This window comes from Pongo pygmaeus, chromosome 8 (assembly GCF_028885625.2).
Source record: "Pongo pygmaeus isolate AG05252 chromosome 8, NHGRI_mPonPyg2-v2.0_pri, whole genome shotgun sequence".
In the NCBI taxonomy this organism is placed as follows: Eukaryota; Metazoa; Chordata; class Mammalia; order Primates; family Hominidae; genus Pongo; species Pongo pygmaeus.
In genome coordinates, this window is record NC_072381.2 from 47,486,263 (window position 1) to 47,508,131 (window position 21,869).

The 21,869-nt window shown below is 56.1% G+C and overlaps 1 protein-coding gene across 3 annotated transcripts in view; it reads right to left on the reverse strand.

The window, feature by feature from the left end:
* RASGEF1A (RasGEF domain family member 1A) overlaps nucleotides 1-21,869 on the reverse strand; it is a 69,550-nt gene that overhangs the window by 15,704 nt on the left and 31,977 nt on the right. Inside the window, exon 1 of one of the 3 annotated variants that reach the window (XM_054503938.2) lies at nucleotides 18,456-18,552. The exons of 1 other annotated variant lie outside the window; for it this stretch is intronic. Coding sequence is in view for 1 of the 2 variants with exons in the window: in XM_054503935.1 (XP_054359910.1) it covers nucleotides 17,948-17,965 (18 nt within the window). In the remaining variant the exon portion in view is untranslated. Of the gene's footprint in view, nucleotides 1-17,947; nucleotides 18,051-18,455; nucleotides 18,553-21,869 lie in introns of those variants that run through there. One more of the 3 variants, XM_054503935.1, reaches the window with a different exon arrangement.

Here is a 21,869-nt window from a genome sequence, read left to right on the forward strand (position 1 = left end):
TGCCCTTGTCCGCACCCCCACACACCTGAGTCCTTTCCTGCAGTTGCAGATCCTGGGCCTGGGACTGCACGCCAGAGAACAGGCTCTGTCCCCACACCCACGGGAAGCCTCTGGGTGGCCCTGAGCCTCCTTCCTCGGCTGGACACTGGGTGTGGAATGTCTTGTCCCACCTCCCTGCAGGGTTGCAGTGAGGTTGAAGGGAGAGATGGAAGCTAGTGTGGTTGTGTGCCTGGAGCGGAACCAGGTACGTGGTTCTGTGCCACCCACATCTAGGCCTTGCCTCAGTGGTGCCCAGTGGCCCAGTGCTGGGTGCCACTGCTTCTGACCTGTGGCCTCTGACCTAGGCCCTTAGGGCCATGGGCACACACCACACCACCAGCCCTGGGAGAGGTTGGGGCTGGAGCAGGTTAACACCCTGTAGGAATCCTCACCCCAGAGGCACTGTTTTGAGACACAGAAGTTTCACAGAGCCTCCCCAGAGATGCCTGGGACACCAACTGTTTTTGGAACACATCCCGGCATCTCTCCACCGCTCCCAGCCTCCTGCTGCCCGGGACTGTGCTTCCCAATAAAGCGAGCACAGACAATATTTCCATAAGCTCTGATCTCAGGTTTAAGATGGGCTCTGAGACCTTGCACCCCGCCCCATAGAGTGAGTAGGCTAGAGGAGGGGCTGTCATCTGGTTTCTCAACCCCCACTGACTCTAGAACAGCCACATGCTGATGGCGCCAAAGTGCCAGGAGGGGAGAAGCCAGGAGCCTGCATCCACATGTGGGCCAGGCCTCCCATCGGTGGTCGGCCTGGGGCAGTTCCTCCGTCTGTGTGAGCCTTAGTGGCACTGGCACCTGAACCTCATGGTGGCTGTGGGGAGTGCGGGGGTGGCAGGGAGACACATGGAGTGTGGCTTCCAGCCCAGCACGAGCGCTCACACGCAGGGTGTGCTTCAGTGCAAGTGAACACTGCTCTTGGGGCTCTGCTCAGCCTGGGTGAGGGACTGTGGGAACACAGCCCTGGATCTCCGGGACCTTTTCCAGTGGGTATGTTCTGGATCTCGGCCTCAATACAACTCAGGGGAGAGGCACTTTTAGGGGACACAGCCTAAAACTTTAGTTTCTGAATATTCACAGCTCCCCCCACAACACTCACACACACAGGTTCACACAGGTGCACGTACCCCTTCGCACCAAGGAATACACTGTGCCAATCACGCAGCACTGAGAGTGGAGGTCAGTATGTTAAGTGGAGCAAGCCAGGCACAGAAAGACCAACGCTGCATGTTCCCACTCAGGTGGGAGCTGAAAACCTTGCTCTCATGGAGGTAGACAGTAGAATAATGGCTACCAGAGGGCAGGAGCAGGAAACAAAGATAGCTTGGGCAACTGGTACAGACTGACATTTAGATAGAAGAAATAACTTCTAATGTTCCATAACAGACTCAGGTGGCTATAGTTTGCAGCAATGTATTGTATACTTCAAAACAGATAGAAGACTTGAAATGTTCCCAACACATAGAAATGATAAATGCTCAAGATGATAGATACCCCAAATACCCTGCCTTGATCATCACATACCCCATGCATGTAAAAAATACATGTACCCCATAAATATGTAAAATACTACATATGAATAAAAGAAAAGAATAGCTTGAGGAGAGGAAAAAAGCATAGAGAGCAAGAATGGAAGCAGCTAGACTGAGGGTCCAGGGTGAGAAGAGGGGAGCGGGCAGCCAGGATCTGAGAAACTTTCCAGCCTTTTAAGAAAGTAAGAGGAGGGACCCTATGCAGCCCCAGTGCTGTGAGAGATCCTGGGAGAGAGAGGAAAAGAGGGACGTTTTTGCGAAAGAGTACAAATGACATTCCTTTTTGCAGCCTCTTCAAGGATGTTGGAGGGTTTTTTGTTGTTTTTTGTTTTGAGACAGAGTCTTGCTCTGTGGCCCAGGTTGCAGTGCAGTGGCACGATCTTCGCTCACTGCAACCTCTGCCTCACAGGTTCAAGCGATTTTCCTGCCTCAGCCTCCCGAGTAGCTGGGATTACAGGTGTACGCCACCATGCCCAGCTAATGTTTGTATTTTTAGTAGAGACGGAGTTTCACGATGTTGGCCAGGCTGGTCTCGAACTCCTGTCCAGCCTCAAGTGATCTGCCTGCCTCAACCTCCCAAAGTGCTGGGATTACAGGGTTTAGCCACCGCACCCAGCCTGCTACCCAGCTTTCTAACGTGACCCATGCCCGTCCCCCAGGCAGCACACAGAGAGAGGCCACCTGCCTCTGGCCTCGTGTGCAAAAGCTGGATGCGCTCCTCGGGAGGGGCAGCCACACAGTGTGTACACCTTTCCTGAGCTGGTGCACAGTCCTTCCCTCCACTCAAACTCCAGCCATGGACTCTGAGACCTTGCACCCTGCCCTATCACCCAGGAGCCCCTGAGAGCTGCAGCTACGATGGAGGCCCAGCGGCTCCGAGCCCAAGCCTGTGGCCTCACTGCAGCCAGGGCCTGCTGTGCGTGTCATCTTCCCGTGCACCCACTCATGTGTCCAGGCCTGGGCAGCAGCTGGGTCCCTTTCCACTCCCGAGTGTTCTTTCTGTGCCCTGCACAGAGCATGCCCAGCTATGAGGAGACCCAACAGAGCCACGGGAGGCCTGACACCACCGTGGCCTCATAAAAGATCCCGAGGGAAGGGGGACGCAGGGGTCAATAAGCATTCACCCACCCCGCCCCCCTTCGTAGGTGTGTGCACAGAGCACTTCTGTCCAGCTCCCCAAAAGGCGCTATGGGAGGAGCATCAGAAGGTGGCCCCATGGGGTAACTGGCCATCCTCCAACACTGCCAGCCCTACCACAGCAGAGAGTGGGGACAACAGGCCAGGAGGGGACAGAGTCTCCTGCACAGCTGGACAGGAACAGGGTCAGGCCTCCGTTCAACTCCAAAGGGAGGAGCAGTATAGGGCAGGCTCCTAGCACACTGTCGGAATTCTAGGACCCCTTCTGGATCCTGGAGTCTGCAGTTCTGGAAACTTCCAAAGCAGGGATTAGCCTTCACTTGATTAACCTTGCTTTGCTTTAAGTGTGCATCATTAGGAGTTAGAGTGAGCCGTGTGCTGGCCATACCATGACTCATCTCAATGCAATTCTCCCTCACCCAGGGAGACAGCCCGGAGAGGCCCGTTTCTCAGATGGGGACACTGAGGCTCAGCTCACAGGACCCAAGAGGCCATAATGTGCAGGTCTGCCCAGGTCTGCCCTGCTGTTCCTCGGACCTCAGCATTGCCCCTGAGAGCACCTGGCAGGGGCATGGCCCCCTGAGCATCAAGTGCAGGCTGAAGCCCTGGCCCGGACATGTGGACAAGCACACATTCCCACGACCTTCTGCAGATGATTCTGGGGACCGATGAGCTCCCAGAAGCTCATCTGTGGACCTCAAATTAAGAAACCCAGCTTCCTGGAAAACTGGGACAAAAACAGCCCTCAGGGCCCATCATGCATGAGTCCCAGGGATCTGCCAAGAGGTGGAGGAGGGGCTTGAGCCAGCCCCCTGCCTCTGCCAGCCTTGGCAGGGGGGCTTCTTTCTGAGGCAGCACGTGGGCTTCTATTTTTTAACCTACTCAACAAAAACGGAGACTATTTTTAGCTCAGCAAGCTGCAGGGCATCACAATTAGCAACTGAAAATTACACATCTCGCCTGTCTCCCCTCTCTTGGCTGGCGGGGAGAGCGTGCTCCTGGAGGGAGCTGGGGGCAGCCCTGTGCCATGACCCTGGTGGGCCTCAGGAGGGGAGAGACCTGCCCACCTACCTGGGCTGGGCTGGATGCATGCCACAGACCCGACAGAATGGGCCCTTCGCCCTTCAAGGGATAACCGGCCAGTTCTCTGAAATTACCGGCACTGGGGTGGGGAAGGAGGTGGGTGTTCCCGGAGCCCTATTCTTTGCCCATTCATTCATTCACAAGTGGTAATGATCCCTGCCTAGATACTGGAGATACACCAGGGGAAAAAAAACAGGGCTCTCTGGCCCCAGAGAGCACCCCACAGAGGCTGTGTGGTGCCACGCACAACGGCCACAGATGGCGACATGATATTATGTGTTAGGAGAGAATCAGTGCTCCCACAGAGGAGACAGAAGGTCAGGAATGTGAGTGGGAACGCGGTAACCTCTGCCTGGGCAGTGAGGTTGGCCTCCCTGCGGAGGTGAGGCCTCAGCTGACTGGAAGGAGCTTCTGGGAAAGGACAAGCCGAGTGAGTGGACAGAAGGGCTGGCACCAAAGCCTGGGAGCTTTTGGCGCATTAGTTCTCTGGCAAACCCTCCCTGGGGCACCTCCTGGCTGCCTCACTTACTCCAAAACATGCACTGACTGATGATGTGTGTGTCGGCCCTGCTAAATCTGGACCTGTGATGTGCCAGGGTCAGGGTCTCCAGCAGTGCCAGGCTGCCCCCCAACCTGGCCTGGTCCCCACCCTGCCAGGAGCAGGGGCGCTGGAGCCACCAGCACCCCGGGCACATCCCACCACCACCGCCATTGCCATCAGTACTCAGGGTCTATGCCTACAGTGGGTGGGCCGCCTGCCCCACTCTGCGAGGGTCTGGGCTCCTCCCACCAGGACATCGGGAATGAGGCTCCCCTCCCCAGGAGGCTCCCGCAGGATGCAGCAGGTGATTCCTGGTTCCCTTGGGGGACCATCTTGTGGGGGTCCTCACCTTACTCAGCAGGGAGGGCTCAGCAGGGAGTCAGGTGCAATTTGTAAGTGAAGTGCTTGTTTGAGCGTATGGGAGGCAGGCACCATGGTTACAAGATTCCCCATGCAAATGCACATCTTTTGCTAAACCTTCAGTGGGCCCTTTGCCTTAGTGAGGATTTTGACCCCCTCCTGGATAGTAGACAGTGCTAGGTAGCCTGCCCAGGGACTGCCCCACCCAGAGAAGGCCATCGGGATGTGGCAGTGGGCCACGTCACAGGGAAGAAACTGCCCGCCTTGGGGAGGGTAGAGGACTGAGTGTGCCCACTTGACTTGAAGACTCAGCCACCCTCGGGAAGGAAAGAAGGAGGGGCACTGCTCCTGATGGGATAAGAACCTGCATGGGGTGGCAGAGGAGGGGGAAGGAGGTTAGGGGCCTCCTCCCTTCCACCCAGCATGCAGCAAGGACAGACTTCACCCCATCTCCCTCCTGAGCTCCATCAGGACTGGTCAGATGGTGGAGGCAGCTGTGCCTGCTTTGCCGCTCACCCTTCCCATCTTACACACCCTTCCCCATCCTCTGACCCTGCCGGTCCAGAGCTGCATTCTCAGACCAGTAAAAAGAGGCCTCCAGGATCCCACCTGCACTGAGAGGCATCGTGGAGGGGGAGAAATGAGGTAGGGGCCACCCCCACCTCCTGGATGTCACTCACTGGCAGGGAAGCATAAGCGAGGGGAGCCGATGGCCCACCGAGACAATGGGGCCACTGCACCCTCAGCTGGCAGAGCGTGCTAGGACCCGACCCTGAGGGCACCACCCCAGCATGGGGCTGGGGGACCTGTATGGAGCTGAGAGGAGGGGTGCCTGCCCCAGGCAGCCCCCAGTCCTTCCATCCCCCTTTGGCTCCCACTTCTCTAACACCCCTGTCCTGGTGACATGTGTCCCTCACTCATGCTCCCTCTTCCCACGCCAGGGCTACAGTACTCTCTCCAAGCTGGTGCTGCAGTCCCAGGCACCGGACGACCCGCCTCAGCGCCTCCATCCCCACTGCACCTAGGCCCTCCCAGCTCTGTGGAAGAAGGCTGGGTGACCAGCCACTGCCCAGCCCCTCCACCACACCTAGGTCCTGCCAGCTCTGTGGAAGAAGGCCGGGTGACCGGCCATTGCCCAACCCCTCTGGACATCATCTATCCACAATGCGCAGGCGAGTGACACCTGTCTGGGAGAGTCTGGGGCTTAGTCTCCACCATTTCTGAGATTCTAGTGCCTGCTAAAGAGACTACAGCCAGGACTCTAGAAGCCAAACCCTGACTCTGCCCAGGTTGGCCCCAGGCCTGCCCTCAACAGCAGGTAGGCCACATCAGAGCCCCTTCCCACAACCGAGCTGCATCCACCTCCTACTCCCTGACCCAGGGCAGGAAGGGTTCTCCCCCAACCACCCAGCCAACACTCAGATGTCCTCCCCATCCCCAAATCCCAGCTCTCAGACTGTCCTGACTGAGCTGCAACGTGTCTCCCTTAACTCCAGGGAGCCCTTGTCCCATCTGCTGAGGCCATGCCCAGCAGATGGGCAGGGGCCAGCTGCAGGCCCAGGCTGGATCTAGGCATGGGCTGGGCATCCAGTGGGAAGGGAGTGGGCCCCACCCCAGCTGGGAGCTGGCACCCTCCTCTGTGAGATGCCACCTCCAGCACCTGCTTCCCAGGCGACCGTGAGCACTAAGTGAAGCCACAAAGCTCAGGACAGGCTCAATGCCTGGTGGGTTCTGATGGCATTGGCACTGCAGAGCACTAGCAGTCCTATAGGTTTCCCACCTGCCTCCCTAGACACACAGCTCTTGGGAACTGGTGCCGCCCCCTCCCTCATCCCACTTCTGGGTCCTTCTCACCTGCCATGCAAGGGACAGCCAATGCACCTGCTGCAGACAGCAACAAGTGAGGAGAAGCTGCCTCCTGCTTCTAGGCAGGTGGACCTGATGACCTGGTTGCACTGTCCTGTCCCAGGCATGGGGGACTCAGAGCTGGCTCTGGTCTAGGGATGGGGGGCATTGGGGGTGACACTCCCCTGCAGGTCAGCCTCTCCAGTCCTCACCCTCCTCTCTCTCAACCCTTGTGGCCTCTGCAGCAGCACAGTCCTTGGGAGCACATGCGGGCCCCATTCCTGCAGCAGGGCAGGGAGCTCCCTGCAGCCCCTGCCTCACTATCCTCCAGGCCAGGCAGGCATCAGAGGGCAGAGGCCACACTGTTTCACATAAGCCAAACTTCAAGTGCTGCAAAGAAGGGCCGGATTTACCTTTGTAAACCTTCCGGACTGGCCAGGGCAGTCTCAGGGCCTGGCCAAGGGCCTCAGGCCGGACTCCAACAAGGAGGCGGCTGCCATGGGAACCAGCGCGACAGCGCCTCACAGGGTGCCCGCTCCAGAGGCCTGGCCACAGGCGCGACGTGGATAATTAAAGCTTTGTTACAGACACATGGTTCATTTTTTCCTTCTGAATTCCCTTCTATTACCCAATACAATTTGAATTGACTGAAGGAATCTGGTCGTCTCCTCTTCACGCTCCTCAGATTCTGCCCAGTCTGGGTTTCTGCCTCTCCCTTTTCCCTTTCTGTCCAGTCAGCTTCTTCTGGGCCTGCTCAGGGCACAGAACGTCATTGTCCACCAAGAACCATTCCATTCTTGAGACTCAAGAGGCCCAAGGATGCAGCAGGTGGGACTTTAGAGAATCCCCGCCCTTTCCCGGCAGGCGCTGGCAGCCTGGCCTCCCACTCCGGCCGCCTGGGGGGCCCTGCTCCCCCCTCCCCTTGGCCTCGCTCCCTCTTCGGCCAATGCCGTCAGATTCTGCAGGGGTAACAAGAGCCTCCTGTAGATGGGTGGGCAGCCCTGGGCCTCCCAGGGGCAGAGCTGGGCACAGGCTTGGATGGGGTCATGTGCAAACTCAGGCAACCTTGGTGGCCAGTTCTGTCCTTTCCAGGGAGACCCTCAGGGTGCCACGGAGGAGGGGGCTGGGAAGCAGTGTGCAGATTCCACCCCAAGTGAAATCACCCTTCTGGGGTCCCTGTCCTAGATGGGTTGTCCACTGATGATGGCAGGACAGAGCAGGGTGTCCTGCTGCTCATCAGTTCTGGGCAGTGGCCAGGACGCCTGCTGGCTCCAGTAGGAAGGCACCGGCAACCTGTCCTGCCCAGGCCCACCCGGGCACACTGCCCACATCCAGCCAGCCCTGGAGTCAGCCCCGAAGCAGCAGCCCATGACCAAGAGAGAGGGACAGTGAGCCGGCGGGGTCAGGGCTGAGGGCCTCCAGAGGCAGGAAGGGATGGCCAGCCGCGTAGGCCACACACAGACCTGTCCCGGGTGAGCCGCAGCCTCCGCCCTCCACAGCCACCTAGGGTGCTGGGATATGGAATAAAAGCCATATGGTTCTTTTACTTTTAAATGATAACTAATTAGGCTGAGCAAAGATTTTTCCTTTGTGTTTCAAAACAAATAAAAATCCATTTCCCTCACTTGAATTGTCGTCCTCCTGGCAGATGGCTGTGGGAGCAGGGAGCTCTCTCTGGGCCAGTCATGGGGGTAGAGGAAGGGGGCACCCAGCTCCCTGCTGGGTCACAGAGCCATGGGCATGCTCAGTCCGGCAGCCTCTGGGAAACAGCACCCAGACACACATCCTGACTGCCACCCCCATGCCGTGGACACAGGCAGCTCTTCTGTCACATGCTGTGCGTCTGTCCCCTGGCCCTGGAGGCTGGTAACCAGTGGTTAGACACTGGCCAGCCCCAAGAGTACCAGTGCACAGGAATGTGTAATAATGTGTTGTGGTCCTTAGGGTCTCAAAACAAATGGCCAGGCACAGTGGCTCACACCTGTAATCCTGGCACTTTAGGAAGCCGAGGTGGAGGATCGCTTGAGCCCAGGAGTTCAAGACCAGCCTGGGCAACATAGGGAGATCCCTGTCTCTACAAAAAAATTAGCCAGGGGCAGTGGCATGCACCTGTAGTCCCAGCTACTCAGGAGGCTGAGGTAGGGGGATTGCTTGAGCCCAGGAGGTAAAGGATGCAGTGTGCCAAGATCATACCACTGCACCCCTGGGTGACAGAGCCTGGGCAACAGAGCAAGACCCTATCTCACCAGGTGTGGTGGCTCACTCCTGTAATCTCAACACGATGGGAGGCCAAGGCAGGCAGATCTCTTGAGGTCAGGAGTTCAAGACCAACCTGACCAACATGGTGAAACCCCATCTCTATTAAAAGTACAAAAAATTAGTCAGGCATGGTGGTGCACACCTGTAATCTCAGCTACTCCAGAGGCTGAGGCATGAGAATTGCTTGAACCTGGGAGGTGGACATTGCAGTGAGCTGAAATCACGCCACTGCACTCCAGCCTGGGCAACAGAACAAGACTCTGTCAAAAAAAAAAAAAAAAAAAAGGAGTACTTATGACAAGTAACTCAGCTTAGAGTGAAGTTGCTGAGCCCTCAGAGTGATTAGCATAGGTGTGGTGGACTGCAATGATCAGATGATACCTGCTGTGGCCAGGCATCCCTGAGACCCAACAAGAAAGTGATGCCAAAAGGCAGCTGAAGATGATGGCCAGGGACACTCCTGCGGAGGGCCATAAATACAAAGAAGCTGTTCACGACCAAGACACCTGCAGAAGCACTGCCCTCGAGAACTCCGAAGCCTCTTTTCCATTGGAGGCCACCAGACGCCCTGCTGGGAGAAGAGGAGTGATCCCATCCCTCCACCTGGGGGTACGAGCCCATCCCTCCACCTGGGGGTCTGCACTCCCTCCGCTCTGAAGGAACTTGGACCTTGGGCGGTCAGCAGCTGGTCTCCCTGTCCCCCGACACTGTGGTTCGCTCCCGCCTCTCTTATGGCTGCCTGGGTGTGTGGAATATATTTGCATGATTGTTGGTGTGTGAAAACGTCCCAATAAACCATGAATTTGTAAGCATTTAATTGGCCGCTGAGTCATCTTGAAACCTCCCCACATCAGTTAGTGCCACTAGGCTGATTCGAACCTAAGCCAGACACAGCTGCCTCCATGCCTCCCCAGGGTGGCTCTCCTGCTGCTCCCCCTTCTCCAGATGAAGGAACAGAGGCCCAAAGGGCCTCAGTCACCAGCGCCAGTCTGGGAAACTGGTGGAGCTGGGATTGAAACCATGTCTGATGTGCCACCCAAGGCAACCAGCACAGGGCTCCGGGGAGGGAGAATGGTGTGAGGTGACAGCAGGGGGAGCCAGCCAGGCCTGTGGGATGGACAGGGCCTGACCCAGGAGGAGCTGCCCCTGCTGCATTTGCAGGCTAGGCTGCAAGCGCAGGGCAGCGAAGTGGGGTGGGGGAAATCAGGCCGAGGTCCAAGGGGCCCGTGCTGCATTCTAGCCCCTGCAAAACTGCCCACAAGCCTCACCACCAATGAGTGGCATGGGCAGAGGACTTCCCACCTGCTGGGCCCTGTGACACATTCTGGGGGCCTCTGAGGCCCTGCTCTCCACTTCCCAGATGAGATACAGGTGTGGGGCTGAGGACAGGGCACAGCTGAAAGCTGCCCAGGCCTCCTGCCTGCAAGTTGGCCCTTCCTGTCCATGTGGCCCAGGCACATACAGTCATGCGTCCATTCGCGACGGGGATACCTCCTGAGAAATGCATCTTAGGCGATTTCGTCGTTGTGCAAACCCCAGAGTGACTTACACAGACCAGGATGGCACAGCCCACTACACACCCAGGCTCCGTGGTACAACCTATTGCTCCCGGGCTCCCAACCTGCACAGTGTGTGACCACACTGAATATACTGGAGGCAACTGTAACACAACAGTTAGGATTTCTACAGCTAAACATAGAAAAAGCACAGTGACAATATCGTATTATGAATCTCAGGGGACCACTATGTGGTGCATGACGCTGTCTTTTTTCCCAGCACACCCTCCTAACACTCTCAGAATCTCCAAAGTGGTAAGTGTCTTCTGTGTGCTGCTGGACTCCTGGACAGCCTGGCTGGGGGCTGGTTGTCAGGGTAACCAACCATGTGATGAGAGGGTGGGGACTTTCACTCCCACCCCCAGCTCTAGGGACAAGAGAGAGGCTGAAGTTTGGGTCCATCACCTATGGCCAATGATTCAGTCAGTCACACCCACGTAATAAGGCCTCCACAAAATCCCAAAAGGAGCGGCTTCAGAGCTTCTGGGTAGGCAAGCAGGTGGAGGGCCCTGGAGTGCAGTGCCTGAGAGGACAGGGAAGCTCCACGCCCCTTCTCACATGCCTTGCCCTGAGCATCCCTTCCTCTGACTGTTCATCTGTGACCACCATAAAAACCTGCATAGTAAATGGGTAAATGGAAGCAAGTGCTTCCCTGAATTATGTGAGCTGCTCTAGCAAATTAATTGAATCTGAGAAGGGAGTCCCAGGAGTGCTGATTTGCTGGGCGGGTCAGAAGCACAGGCCACAACCTGAGACTTGCAAATGGCATCTGAAGTCGAGGGAGGGGGACAGCCTTGTGGGACCAAGCTCTCAACCTGTAAGATCTGACTCTGCCTCCAATATTGTCCAAATTGAATTACAGGGCACCCAGCTGCTGTCTTAATGTTAGAGAATCTGGTGTCAGAATGTTGTGCTGAATGGCTGAGAGTGGAGAGTAAGAAAAACACTTCATTGTTTTTTTTTTTCCTAACCCTATTAGAGGTAAACTCCCAAGAACACAAAGCTATGCCCAGGAAATACAGTGAGCACCTCTTCATGCTGGATTCACAACCAGAAATTGCCCAGCAAGTGGTAGATGCCAAAGGGATGAAAATACTGCAGTGCATGCTCTCTGGACGGGGGACCAAGATATGTGAAAAACTGTGTCTAGAAACAGAAAGGCACATTCTACTGTCCAGAGTCTCCGCCACATGGTCATATGTTATACCATCAATGAAACCCAATAAAGTCCCCAAACAGAAGTGTGCAGGTGACAGAATGACAGAAGCACAATGTACTACAGTTGGATATTAATATATAACTGATAAACAAAAAAAAACCCACTTCATAAAAAAATTCCCTAAATCACGCCTGTGTTAAAGATTCAAATTCCAATTACAGATGTCAGAAAAATAACCTTTATAGGAAAACTCTGTATCGAATTTGATATGGCCAAAGCTGTATTCACAGAAAAGTTCATAGACTTCAATAACGTATTGAAGTAAACACTAAGAACTTGATTCAAAAAGCTTAAAAAAGAGCTTCTCAACAAAACAGCGAAACTGCTAAAAAGCAAATTAGATGACTTAATCAAAGAATAGAGTAGAACTCGTTATAAACTTCAAGAGCTGATTCTTTGAAAACACAGATTTCAAGGATAACCCTCTTGCAATTCTAATCAACAAAAGGAAAGAAGAAAGGGAGGGAGGGCCAGGCACCCTGGATCATGCCTGTAATCCCAGCACTTTGGGGGGCTCTAGTGAGAACCTGTCTCTATTTCTTTAAAAAAATTATAAAAATTTATTTAAAAAAAGAAAGGGAGGGAGAGAAGAAGGAAGAAAGGAAGGACATGAAAAATACATTGGGCATGAAAAAAGGGAATCTAACTCCAGATATGTAGAAGAAAGTTTAAAACAAACAACCACCTAAATCTGTGGTAAATGATCTGCCAGAACTTTGAATGGTTACTTATATTATCTAGAAAATATAAGTAACCAAAAATAGAGTAAAACTGTTTAGAGCCCAAAAAGACCAATAACCATAGTACAAATTAAGTTGACAGCCAACTAAGACTCTGGAAAAAATAAAAGCAAGCCCTGGCTGAAATAGTTTCTAAAATGAATTATTTCAAGCCTTTGAGGATAAGATAATTTTATATGATATATAAACTATTTCAACTACACAATTCATATTGAAAAGCCTTCCTATTCATTTTATAAAGCTAAAATAGCATGATTTATAAATGTGACAAATATGTCTCCTAGTAGAAAAGTATGCATAAATTCTTACCTCTGAAAATAGTGAAAAATACCCTCAGCAACATAGCAACACATCAGTAAAGTGAATTCAGCAGCATTTTTAAGCACAATAGAGCCTGACCCAGTGGGCTTTATTCCAGGAATAAGAGGATGATTTCACTCAGAAGAGTTAATAAGTCAACACATTAATAGGTCCAAGGAGAAAAGCCATTTGATTATTTTGCTAGATATAGGAAAGCCTTTGATGAAACTGAATATCCATTCCTGGTGTGCACTCTTGGCAATTAATGTAGCATTCCAGCATACTGTCCTTGATGGCGAATACCTATTGGAAATATAGGGCCGATTTCAGACTTAGTAAAACATGAGAAGCCTCCTCATTAAAACGAAGATCAAGCCAAGGACAACTGCTATTATTTAATGTTACTTTGCACCTTTTAGAAAACATAGTAAGATAAGAAAACTAAAGATACATTAGAATTAAAGAAGTTTGGCTGTTCCTTACATGTAAGTAATATAATTAATTTCTTGGATTTTCCAGGAAGCCAAACTAAAAATCTGTTCAAACTAGTAAGGTATCAATAATCAATTACCTAACATAAACTTTTAAAAAATCAATAGCTTACCTATCTACTTCCCCGGGCATATGTGTCTGCCCATAAGTCTGTGTGGAGCTAGTATGGAGATGCTCACACCAGTGGCAGTAGGGGGAGGTGTGTCTGTGTGTCTCTGTATGTGTCTGTGTGTCTCTGCATGTGTCTGTGTGTTTGTGTTTCTCTGTGTTAGTGTGTCTCTGTTTCTGTGTGTGTGCCTGCATGTGTCTATGTGTGTGTCTGTGTCTCTGTATGTGTCTGTGTGTGTGTCTTTGTGTCTCTGTGTCTGTGTGTGTCTCTGTGTCTGTGTGTGTCTCTGTGTGTGTGTCTCTGTGTCTGTGTGTGTGCATGTGCCTGCATGTGTCTCTGTGTGTGTGCATGTCTGTGTGTGGGGGTCTGTGTGGGGGGTCTCTGTGTCTGTGTGTTTCTGTGTGTCTGTGTCTTTGTGTGTGTCTGTGTGTCTGTGTCTCTGTGTCTGTGTCTCTGCATGTGTCTGTGTGTCTCTACGTCTGTGTCTCTGCATGTGTCTGTGTCTGTGTGTGTGCCTGCATGTGTCTCTGTGTCTGTGTCTGTGTCTGTGTCTGTGTGTTTGTGTGTCTCTGTGTCTGGGTGCCTGCGTGTGTCTCTGTGTCTGTGTCTCTGTGTGTGTCTGTGTGTCTCTGTGTCTGTGTGTGTGCACCTACGTGTGTCTCTGTGTGTGGGTGTCTGTGTATGGGTGTGTGTGTGTGTGTCCACGGATCTCTCAGCTCTCTAAGCTCCACCACTATCCCCAGGAACACGATGCCCACAGTGGGCCTGCTCTGCCAACCAGCTCAGCTACCCTGAAGCCACTTTTCCTGGTCACCCACCCAAAACACCACACCACTGCCCCCTCAGGCTGGGCACTCTAGAAACATGCCAGTCCCTGTTTTAAGGACATCTGTTGTATGTGGCCCCAGGGAGGCCCCCAGAGAAGTCATACTCAGGTTGGGGCCAGAGTTGAAGGCTGAGCCTCCTCACCCACGGGAAGCGGGAGACAGAGGAGGGCGGCGCTCTGACGCATACTTACCGGCCCAAGGCCGGGCAGGGGCGGCTGGTGGCAGTCACAGTGACATTTGGGAAATGCCAGGGGCTGGGTCCCGGCCCAGAAGGCGGGTGTGGGCGGTGACGGGGCGGGGGCGGGGTTATTCCCCGAGGCTGAGACCGCAAGACACCAGCTTTGCCAACAAAACTCCACTTGGCCGGTGGTGCCAGGGGCCGCAGGGCCAGGGCCCAGCCAGCAGCAGGAGCCAGAAGAAGAAACAGGGGGCCAGGTTCAGTGGCTCATGCCTGTAATCCCAGCACTTTGGGAGGCCAAAGCGGGCAGATCATCTGAGGTCAGGAGTTCGAGACCAGCCTGACCAACATAGAGAAACCCCGTCTCTACTAAAAACACAAAATTAGCCAGGCGTGGTGGCACATGCCTGTAATCCCAGCTACTCAGGAGGCTGAGGCAGGAGAATTGCTTGAACCCGAGAGGTGGAGGTTGCGGTGAGATCGTGCCATTGCACTCTAGTCTGGGCAACAGGAGCGAAACTCTGTCTCAAAAAAAGAAAAGAAAAGAAAAAAAGAAACAGAGAAGCTGGGGGGGTCTTGGCTGCCATCCTCCTCCGAGATCCACGCCATCCATAGGCTCCCACCTGACTGTCCCCAGGTTCCCTCAGGAGCCCCCACGCCTCGTGTCCCATCTGCCTCTGAACTCCCCTTGTCCTGGAACCCACAGGGACCCAGGCAGCCCAGAACCCACACAGTGGAACCCTCATGACCCAGGAGCCAGCTCTGACTCCTGACCTCCTGGCTGACCTCAGGCAACACACAGCCCCTCTGGACCTCAATTTCCCCAGATGTAAAACAAGAAGTAGAGAGCCTGTACAGGCCACTTCCCACCCTCATCTTTGTTCCTTCCTTTCTTCCTTCCTCCTTCCTTCCAGAACTTGTTCAGTCAAGTCAGCATCCCTTGAGGCCCTTGTGGCCTATGCCACACACTCAGAACGCAACAGCCCATGGACCTTAGTGTCTGTGGGAAGACAGATGCAACTCCATGGCACGGCATGATCTCTTCGGGATTGGGGGTCTGTGCTGGGTGTTGTGGAGGCACGGAGGTGGGGAACTAACTCTGTAGGGAGTAGTCAGGGAGGGCTTCATGAAGGAGGTGATTCTGAGATCAGCTTCCAAGGATAACCAGGGGTTTTCCAGTGGGTTAAGGGGGAAAAGGGAGGTTGACATGACAGTTTGGTCTCCTTCCTCTGGTCACTCACCAGCAGTTCCCTGGAGGGCGAGGCCCAAGAGCCCAAAGGTGTGGGGGATGCAGGCAGCTTCCCCTGCACTAAGTCAATCCTCATGCATCCCACCAAAGCCAGTGTGAGACTCTCTCTCCCAGGCAGCCCTTCCTGACTGCCTGCCCCCCCCCACAGATGGCCCATGTGTCTATGAGTATGTGACCCTGGGTTGTGCTGTCCCCAGTGCCCCCTGCATCCTGGCCAGGCCTGGACCCCCAATGCACAGAGGTGGTGGGCTAACATGAGAGGCCATGGCTCTGCTCTCCTTCCCCTGGCCTGTGCCCCGCTGAGGGCTAGAGTCCTCATCCCACCTCTCCTGGGGAAGCTGAAAGAAGGTGGCTCAAGCTAGCAGGCCCAGCAAGATGGGCTTTGGGCCTGGGAAGGCTGGGGCCCAGGGCTGTACTGTCCTGAGCCAGCAGGTGCAGGTGTGGGCAGTGTGGCCAGGAGGCAGGGCACCAAGGAGCCTGCAGGGTGGAGCAAGCCAGGCTCTGCATGAGCACATGCAGCCTAGACCTCTCTCTGGACTCTAGACTGCCCATGCCCCTGCCAGGCAACACCTCTGGGGTGGGAGGTATTGAACTGTCCCTGCTCCCACCTGCTGCACCTGCCATCTTGCCCGCCTCTAAGGGCAACACCCTCCTTCCTGCACCTGCCTGACCCTTCCCCATCTCAACGAAAACAGCCTACCCACCAGCACGGCCTCCAGGTGTTGCCTTCAGAATACCCCGAGAATCAGTACTTCCCTCCTCCTCCTCCTCTGCCATCTCCCAAGGCTGGGATTCTCATCTGTCCCCAGACCACTGGGGTGGCACTCTGCTAGCTTCACCCCTCCCAGCAGCAGCCAGCAGTGCCATGGCAGCCCACGGGGAGCACACCCTGCTCCACCACCTCCCACTGCAGCCCAGTCACCCCCACTGGCTCCCCCAGCCACGCCACCTCGCTGGCCTCACTGTCCCACCTCCTCATGGGCTCTGCTCCTGATGCCCCAGTCTCCAATCTGGCCCCAACATGCAGGCAGCTTCCACTTCAAAGCTCTGCCCTGGCCTTTTCCTGGTATGCTCGCCACATAGCTCCCTCCCTCCCCTCCTTCAGCAGGTCCTGTGCACACGTCTCCTCTGGCCACCGTACCTAAGGCACAGACAGCCCCCCCCCTTCACTGGTGGTCAGCACGCTGGGCACCAAGTGTGTCAGACCCCTGGTTGCTGGGGGAGCAGGACTGTCATTGGAGGTCCGAATGAAATGGGCTGGGGCCGTGGGGTCCACCTGTCTCACAGCAGTGACTGGAGTACTGGGCTGGGGCATTTAAATGCCAGTGCAGGGCCCTCCCCACTCCCCTACCATGTGACCCCGTCGGCCTGGGTCCTTGAATGAGGGCGGCCTGGACCAGGGCTGACACCAGTGAGTGGAAACTGCACCGTGTTGTTGTGAGCCGAGGGACTTGGGGGCTGCTCTGTCGCTGCAGAATGACCTGATCTACCCTCATCGATGAACTCCTCACAGGCCCTGCTAGCTCTCCTACATTGCTTTTTCTCTAGCCCTCGGCACCAGGTGGCACTCCACCCATTTTACCTACACATTGTGCTTGTTTCTCTGCTGTGTGGGCACCGTGAGGACAACACCCTCCTTGCTGTGGTGTTTGGTTCCTGCTGAACCGCAGTGCCTGCACACAGCAGGGGCCCAATAAATGCATGCTAAGTAAGTGAAAGAAAGAAGGGATAGATGAGTCCTGCATCTTTCACGTGGCCAGGGCTGGCCGGGGCTCAGCTCCACGCTGTGGGCACTCAGAACCCAGGGGGCTGCCACACCCGAATCACACCGCCTTGCGCCTCTGGGGGTGGGTCTCCATAAACAGCGTGGGAAATGCCAGTGCTCCATGCTCAGGTCCTCTCCAGGACCAGTTCTCCGCCTGCACCCTACAGCTCCCTCGCCCTGGAGCGCACACTCCTCGAAGCCCCACGCTGGGCTCCACTCTCCCTAAACGCACAGGCGCGCGTGGGGCTCACAAGGCACAGGCACGGCCGCGCTCCCTTCCATGTGCCGTGAATAAGCGCACCCGCGCTTCCGCAGCCCTCCCCCGCCTGCACCTCACACAGACGACACACCGCGGACCACCCCTCGCCCGGCACATCCTCCTCAGAGCAACAGGTGGTTCTGCGCCCCTCAAGTCGTCCGGGCTCCTACACGGCCGTCCCCACCCCTTCCAGGCTCGCAGGAGCCACTGTGCTCTCGGCGTCCGCGGGCTGTGCCGCGAAGGGCAGGGCAGGAGCAGAGGCAGGCTGGGCGCCGCCCACCGTGCAGTAGGTGCTCCAGCGGGGAAGCACAGAGAGCAGCGCGCGGGTCCTCAGGGCGGGCACCCTCCCGCGCGGGTCGGGATGCAAGGGACTGTCGCACCCCTCCCGAGCCCGACAGCGCAAGAACCCTGCCCCGAGGCCTTGAGCCTGGACCCGCCGCAGCCCTACCTGGGGCTCCAGGAACATTCTGGCCGCCGGCTCCCCGCGCCGTCCTGCCAGGTCCGGCGTCCAGCGAGCAGCGGCTCCTCTGCCCGCGAGCTGAGCAAGCGCCCACTCCTGCGCCGGCCCCTGCCGCTGGACGCCTCCGCTGGAGGGGTGGGACCCGGGACGCAGGGAACCGAGGGGCTGGGCTGGGGACCGCTAGGTCCGGGCGGGGCAGAGGGGCCGCGAGGCCGGCCAGGAACGCGGGGCGGGGCCGAGGCTAGGAGCATGTCGCGGAGGTGGGGCAGGGACCCGGGGCGGCCTGGAGCGCTGTCAGGAGGCGCTGCCTGGGCCGGGCGCGCGCCTGGCGCTAGGTGTGGGGGCGCCGTAGGTGCCGGGGTGTGAGGCTGGACGGGGCGTCCGGGATCGGCCGTGCCGGGGGGTCGGTGCTGGCGCGCGGGGCCGGCGAGGGGGCGCAGCGTGGGTCGGGGCTCGGCGCGGGGAGGGGATGCCTCTTACCCCGCCCCGGCCTCACCTGATCGTAGACGTCCACTACGGAACTACAGCAGGTGTTCCACCAGCGTTCGGCTCGAATGCCTTCCCTGACGGGGCGCTCACTCCACACAACTCTGGCCTGAGACGGGCGTCGCACAGAACTCCCTGTCCTTCCATTTCCTTGGAACGCGGGGGACACGGCAGCTGCTTTTGTGGGAGGACTGATCTGAGCCGCGGCGAGGGGTGGGCCGGGCACATGGCACAGTGAGGCTCCTCCCGCCCCCAGAGCCCCAGCCTCAGAAGGAATCTGTCAGGTGATGGGGCTACCCCTCCGCGCATTCCTGTGGTGGACCCCACTCCCTCAGAGGATGTGGACGGGAAAGATGCGCGGAGCCGAAGAGCAACCTCTCCGGGGGTCTGGATTGGAACACCCAGCACCTGAGCTGGGTGAGAGACCCCTTGGCTCTGGGGGAGTCCGAGCTGGCCGGCGGGGCGGGCCGCTAGGGAGGAGCAAGGTATGCTCAGCTTGAACCTCACAGAGAGGCTCTGACAACCACGGAGAGCTCGCAAGCCACAGGCTGATGGACAATCGTGACCCTGACGACATCTGGCCGCCCCAGGACGCCCATACCCTCACCCCACCTCCACCCCCACGGCTCTTGCCCAGGCCTTGCCAGAGGCTCTCTGCCTCCCAGCTTGTTTGCCTGCTCACTTACTAGCAGCAAGAGTACCTACTAGGCTGGCTCGATGGGCAGTTTTCTCTGTCTTGGGAAAGTAGGGGCTGTGCTGGGTTCATTCACTGGCCTCCCTCAAGCCAGCTCAAGGGCCTGGAGACTGGAGTCCTTCTCCTGGAGTGCTGCCCTCTCACCGGCTCTTCTCTACCAGTGAGTGTTGGCCTGGCCTGGAACCGCTTCCCACTGCTCAGAGCATGCACTATACATTACTGCGTGGTACGCAGCGCCTGTGGGTGGGCAGTGCAGGGAGTACGAGGCAACCAGGCAGAAATGGCACAGTGGCCCTCCAGCTTTCACAGTGTCCTCCCCCACTTTTGCTTCTGCATCTTGTTTCAGGCCAGCCAGAAGAGGCGAAGCTCATGTGACCTTGGCAGGCAGACAGGTAGCATCAGGATGGTCTGGGCCTGCAGGGCCACCCTGTCCCTTCAAGTGGCTTCATGGAGAGCACCAAGAAGGTGAAATCTGGTGTCTTGCCCCTGGGGAAGCCTTCTAGGCACCTGCCCCTGCCTTCCTCAGCCCTGTACCGTGGCCCTGCAGAACATCTGGGCCCTGGGGTGGCCCCAGTGTTGTCTCAGGAAGTCCATGTGAGCAGTTGGCCCTGCTGCCTCCTGACCCCAGAGCGAGCATCCCCTCTGCCTCCCTGAATGTGACATTCTAGAGGTGGTGGATGGGTGGGCAGCCCCACAAGCCTTCTTATGCAGTCACAGGGTCACTTCCTATCACGCCCATCCCAGACTGCACCAGTGTCACCCAAGGACCTTGATAAGGCAGACGCTTCCCCAGGAGGAATGGGGCCCTTGCCCCCGTCTCTGGCTGACACAGATGGTGTTGTCTCCTTTACCCACCAGTGTGACCTCAGCATTCATGTGTGACCTGACCCACATCCTTCCTGGTGCCTGAGGATGTGAGGAGGCTGCTATGCTGGGGCTGAGCCCTGCCAGGCGTCCTGCTTGCATCCCTGCAGCTGGAGCTGAGGCTGTCCCGCAGGGAGGGCTGGTGGGCCCCGAGGCAGAATCCCACTGCCACTTCAGAAGTAGAGAAGAAGCCAGGTGTGGTGGGGCCAGTGGCCATCTGCCGGGACTTCAGGGAGACCAGACACACAGGAAGAGGCACTTTCTCCAGACGCCTCCTCTAGGGGCAGGGCACAAGGCCTGGAACAAGGCTGCCTCTGACCAGAGCAACAGAGGCTGCTCTGAGGATGGCAGAGCCTAGAGCAGGCAAGCTGTCAAGATTCTGGGTTGAGGGTCACAGGACAGGAGGCTGGACTCCGGCTGATATGATTTGGGTTTGTGTCCCCACCCAAATCTCATGTTCAATTGTAATCCCCAGTGTTGGAGGTGGGGCCCCACTGGAGGTGAGGCCCAGTGTTGGAGGTTGGAGGCAATTGGATCATGGGGGCGGAGTTCTCATGAATGGGTTAGCACCATCCCCTCGGTGCTGTTCTCCTGTTAGTGAGTGAGTGAGTTCTGGAGGGATCTGACTGTTTGAAAGTGTGGGGCACCTCCCCCTTCTCTCTCTTGCTCCTGCCATGTGAGACACCTGCTCCAACCCTGCCTTCCACTATGAGTGAAAGCGCCCTGAGGCCTTCCCAGAAGCAAATGCTGCCACGATTCCTGTACAGTTTGCAGAGCCATGATCCAATTAAACCTCTTTTCTTTATAAATTACCCAGTCTCCGGGTTTTTTGTTTGTTTGTTTGTTTTTTGGAGATGGAGTCTCCCTCTATCGCCCAGGCTGGAGTGCAGTGACATGATCTCAGCTCACTGCAACCTCCACCTTCTGGGTTTAAGCAATTCTCTTTCCTCAGCCTCCCAAGTAGCTGGAATTACAAGCGCACGCCACCATGCCCAACTAATTTTTGTATTTTTAGTAGAGACGGGGTTTCACCGTGTTGGCCAGGCTGATCTCAAACTCCTGACCCAAGTGATCTGCCCACCTCGGCTTCTCAAAGTGCTGGGATTACAGGCATGAGCCACCGTGCCCAGCCAAGGCCCTTCTTTATAGCAGTGTGAGAACAGACTACTACACTCGCAAAGGCTCCCTCTCAGGGTCCACCCTTGCTGTCTCCACACAGCAGCTGGAGGGGATCTCTTAGAACCTGAGTCAGAAGCTCCGTGACTCCCACCTCAATCTCAATGAAGGCAGAGTCCTAACGAATAGCCCCATCAGGGACCTCAGTGCTCCCTACTCAGCCTCAGCAGGCCCTGCCCACCCTCCCCCCGCGTGGAATGTGCTCTGCAGTGTCTGTGGCCCCCCACCCCGACAGGCCACCTTCTCACTAACACAGCTGCAATGCCACCCTCTGCCCCAGCATTGTCCTGCCATGGAACGGTTTTCCTCAAGGTTAATGGGTCCAGCAGAGCCTTTCCACCTCCTGGTTCATTCGTCTGCTCTCCTGAGAATGTGAGCTCCATGAGGGCAGGATCCTTGTTTTGTTGACTGCTACATCCCAATGACTGTAACATGTGCGTGCACAGAGGCACTCAGAACCTATGTGTGTGCACGTGTGTGTGTGTGTGTAGACAGATACAGACACAAGTGTGGATAATGATATAGTTGTATATATCCAGCACAGGACTCATATCCAAAATATATAAAGAACTCATGTAAATCAAAAAAGTCAGAAGACTCAATTTTTTACAAATGGGCAAAAGACTTGAAGACATATTTCACTGAAAGAAGGCTATCCAAGGGGTGATAGGCCTAAGAGAGCACCCAGCT